Source organism: Morone saxatilis, unplaced genomic scaffold (genome assembly GCF_004916995.1).
Source record: "Morone saxatilis isolate NCDOM2014 unplaced genomic scaffold, NCSU_SB_2.0 Contig19, whole genome shotgun sequence".
Lineage (NCBI taxonomy): Eukaryota > Metazoa > Chordata > Actinopteri > Moronidae > Morone > Morone saxatilis.
In genome coordinates, this window is record NW_023339751.1 from 16,085,049 (window position 1) to 16,089,804 (window position 4,756).

The 4,756-nt window shown below is 41.7% G+C and overlaps 1 protein-coding gene across 1 annotated transcript in view; it reads left to right on the forward strand.

The window, feature by feature from the left end:
* Positions 1-4,756, forward strand: part of arid5b (AT-rich interaction domain 5B) — a 71,952-nt gene that overhangs the window by 59,295 nt on the left and 7,901 nt on the right. The window contains exons 7-8 of the mRNA XM_035663171.1: positions 643-695; positions 1,753-1,850. Coding sequence (XP_035519064.1) covers positions 643-695; positions 1,753-1,850 — 151 coding nt within the window. The remainder of the gene's footprint in view (positions 1-642; positions 696-1,752; positions 1,851-4,756) is intronic.

The window sequence follows — 4,756 nt, forward strand, 5'->3', positions numbered from 1 at the left end:
ATCTATCTATCTATCTATCCTGACCTACATTTCAAAAGGGAAATATTACACTTTTTACTTCCTGGCAGGTATTTCCATACTATCAGAGTCGTACTGCTGACATATCATATCACTTGTACTGTACATTTTGTATATTGTTTATTTTGTACATATCACACTCACTACCCCATTGGTTTATTGTTCATTCAGTACATTCATTTATGTTTTTATTTGTGCACTGATAATAAAGATGAATATGATCTAATTTTACATCTATAATTCCTAGTTTGCAGACTACAAATCTGTCATCATCAGCTCATAAAATATGTTGTATTGTTATAAAAAGTATGTAACTCCACATGACTAGTTACAACATACTGCAAATAGTGCTTACATGTTTATGCAACACCACTAATGATCGAATAATGTAATATTTAATAATATAACACTCTGAGATGGGCCCAGATCATTTTTTTGGTAATACTTTTTTTTGGGGGGGGGGGGGATTTTTGCTTTTACTTAACGAAAGGATTTAAATACTTCCTCCAGCACTGTTTTTATGTCCCTGTCTCGGGTGTAATGACTGTATGTGACGTCATGTGTTACAACTCAGGTCCTTTCCCAGAGTTCCTGACTGCCTTGTTTGTCTTCTGTCTCCCACAGTCAACCTTTGGACTATGTTTCAAGCTGCTCAGAAACTCGGAGGATATGAGTTGGTAAGTATTCACATGTGTGGCGATATATTTCGTTCTCTTTCGTCAAGGCCCCTCCCTTCTTTCTTCTTTCTGTTTCCCTCCTGATGTCTCCTCTCTTATGCTCTCTTTTCCTCTATTACCTCTTCTTCCTACCTCCCTTCTTTCCTCCCTGCCTTTTCTACTTCTGCCCACCTCTTGCCCCTTGAGGTCAGTCACTATTTTCCCAAGAAGAAAGTCTTGCTCATAGCCACATTTAGAAAAAATGATGCCGTTGTTTCAAAACCCCCTTGGAGTGGAAAACACATGTTCCTCTGCTTTGCACTGGTCAGAAGGAAATTGGTCAAATCGCTCATTTTTTCCCATGCTGGAGATGAAGTGAAAATGCACATACATACCCACAAATGCGCACATGTACTGTATGCACGCACATACACAACTGAAGTGAGTCAGAAATAATAAGTATGTATGAGGCATTTAACTTGGCAGCTTTACCTGCCGTTTATTCATTCACTATTCATGTGTAACGTGTTTCCAAAGTGAAGTCAATGTTTGATGTTAAGTCGTCAAGTGTATTGCTCATGCCTGTTCCTTCATTAGCTATAGCTGGTATAATGTCATCCAAACAGACAGCCAGACCAGACCATAAACAGGATACAGCTCATATAATTGGGGCTCATATCCTTTAAAAACCCTCATATCTGCAGCTGATTATCTCACGTTTCATGTCGAGGCTTTGTTAGCTCTGTGGCAGCCTGGAGTTTTGTGTTTTGTGTTGTAGTCTGTCATCTGTTATGGGATAAGGGGTTATAGCAGGAACAACTGGCTGCATGATGTTAACAGAGCTTATTATGTTAGAGAATTGAGTGTTGAGGATTCAATAACTGGAACACCATGACTCAGTAACTCCCCAAGACCTCAAAATGATGTCAGCCACTTATGTTTTTCTCTTTGTTTTTTTTTTTTTCTTTCTTCCTCTCTTTCAATTTCTCTCTTTCTACATTCATCTTATTGTCATCTTTTGTCTCTTTTCTTTTTCTCTTTGTCTTATCGCTGTTTGTCTTCTCATCCATCCATTCAGATCACAGTCCGCAGACAGTGGAAGCATGTATATGATGAATTGGGCGGGAACCCCAGCAGCACAAGTGCCGCCACGTGTACACGGAGACACTACGAGAGGTGAGTTATTGTGTTTGGCAGTTGCATATGACACATTATTGCTATGCATGCACACATGGAACAGTTTGCATCGCCTGAAGTGGGTAAACTCCCCCACAGCTGCATCAAATATGATTTCACAATGCTTTATTCATAACATCAGGACACTACAAGACAAATATTGATCTTATTCAGGGGAAGTCAGCGCACTTACACATACGTGTAGAATGGTGTTCGCAACAGCGGGATAGTTTGCAAATCACTCCTGGCTGTCTCTCACTGTTATGGAATGCAGCACTAATAGTATTAAGAAATGCATTCCTTATGGACCTTAATGAATTTGTGATGAGATGAGATTTAGTTATTTTCTTAGGATTAATTGATTAGTTATGTGGCACTATGGAACCAATTATGCAGTAAACTCCACCCATGCTGCTCTACAAGCAGACTAAAGAGGATTTAAAAGCTTCAAACGACAGCAAAGTTTTGAATTATTAACTGACCTACACGGATACACAAATATACAGTAACCACCCTTTCCTCCATATATGCATTGCAAGCACACAGAGCTGCATGCAAGATAAAATGAAAACACCAGTTTAATGTATTCATCTAATCATCCAGTCAGATACTGCAGCATTTTGAACCTCCACATTATAATCACTCAGACGGTATTACCAAACCAAAGCAAGCATATGGATATGATCCTGAGGGAGCTGTGAGGGTATTATGCAGGGCCGCTCGCACACACTCACACACCCACACACCCACACACACAAACATGCACGCACGCCCACTTTCCCAAGGTTAAACAAATGCCAAATACGATCTTCCCAACAAGAGATAACCAGTCGCTCATGAGGCAGGTCATTCCTCCAGGCCGGCGACCCTCTCCACATCCCTCCGGCTGCTGCAGGTTCATGCATCAGCACAGCTCAGGCACACATACACAAACGCACGCACACACACACACACACCTGTCAGTAATACAGCAATATGCCAGCAGTACCATATGAGGGAGCTGGGCAGCTTCATATTGTGTCGCTGTAAGCGAATTTGCAAGCACAGGCAGTGGCGACCAGAGAGGCTTTTCCAGGAAATTTGTGAAAATATAGGTGTGAGGAGTTTATTGTTTAGTGTGTTGTATTTGTACACAAGTTGACAATGTGCCTCTAAATGTTCTGCTGAGGGTGCTTTCAGTGTTTACACTGAGTTCCCAGTTCCTCCACACTGCCTCAAACTGGGATATGTTTTAAAGCAGAAGCTCCTGCGATGTGGAGTTCCTTATTTATACTAATAATAGATATGACTTTCAACAGCTAGCCTCACAGATGATGCTGGTCAAATATCATTTTATTGCAAAAGACAGAATATGTCTTTGATCCTTGTTTTGTGACTATCTAGCTTTGAAATCAGCATGATCTGTCTCTGCCAAGAAACTACTTTGAAGCCAGATGTGAAAAGCTATATTGTTCATCAGTTTATAAGGTGTAAGTAGGGTCGTAGAAAGGCAAGCGGGGCGGGACGAAACCATGTGGGAAGCACCGAGGTGTAACTGCTGCTGCGCTGGCCTTTCCCTCTCCAGCCACCGAGAAGCAGCTGAGAGAAAAATAATGCTGAATCAATACAAAGCAATAATATCCACACACTGCAGTGAATATCAGGCTGACAGCGAGGGAAGGTGTAAGAGGGAGGGGTGGGGGTGATGGGGCATGTGTGTGAGAGAGAGCGAGAAAGAGAGAGCGAGAGATCAGCTGAAGCTGAGCAAGTTTCCATTCAGGGGAATAATTTTAGCTGAGCCTTGGTGTTTGGGCTGCTTGGAGGGCAATTAGCTTCATTGTATTAACTCAGCAAACACGGCCATTCTCTCCGCATGATGAATGAGGCTGTTTGTGGGCTCGCTGAAGTGTGTGTTTGTTCCCCAGAGGCGTCTTTGTTTCCACCTTTAATCATTAGTCAATGTGCTACAGAAATATAATTCACAGGGAAGAATGTACAGCGTACAAACACTTATGTTTTCCTCTTCTCTCAGAAGGATCGCTTTTGATTTGTCTCGGTGGGCCAAAGAGGTAGAGCAGGAAATAAACAAGCTCGTCGGAGGAAAGGAAAGAATATTTCAGGCCATAATTGCTTTAAATTAAGTGGATATTCTTGGCTGCCTTGGTGTTATTTGGGTTAAAGATTGTGAATATCCACAAGCATTCAGCTCTCATTTTAAATTATACACATTATCCCTTTACAGCCCTAATGGTAAAATCATATGAAATGGTTTCCTAGGAGATGTTATTGTGAAAGATGAAGCCAGGGGTATAATCACTATATTTATGCTGTCCAGGAGCAGGTGGTAATCACTGGTAGTAATGGAGTTACATAGCTGGAATTGAACAGGAGATAACCCCAGCTAATTGTCATTTTCAAAGTTACTGTTTTTTAGTCGCGGTGCGGCGTTCATTAGTGCGCAGGGAAAAATCAATGTAGAAACGTCCAAGCCAAGGTCTGCCGCTGCAGCTACGGGGAAGCTTTAATGATATTTATTTAAACCGTTTCCCGAGATTAGCTGTCAGGGCCCAGCGCTCTGAATTAAAAATGAGGTCATGAAAAAGATGGCATCAATAACCTTGAAATAGACTGCCTTTTGCTTCTGTGCTGTGCCATTTTTTGTGTGCTAGCCCCCCCCCTCCTACTCCCTGCCTTGCACTTCATGCTGTTTCTTTCATTATACAGGTCAGCGCCTTTTAACAGCTCCTACATATTTAATCTTCCTGGTTTCCTACGTGATCTCTTGTTACAGAAACATCACATTTCACTATCTCTGTTCATTTCTGCCTGTTACAGATTTTTAATACCTCACCATGCTTTGGCACTCTAATGTAATTGCACAACGGGGTTGGTATTGGGGCGGGAGGGTTTTCTTTTTTTTGGGGGGG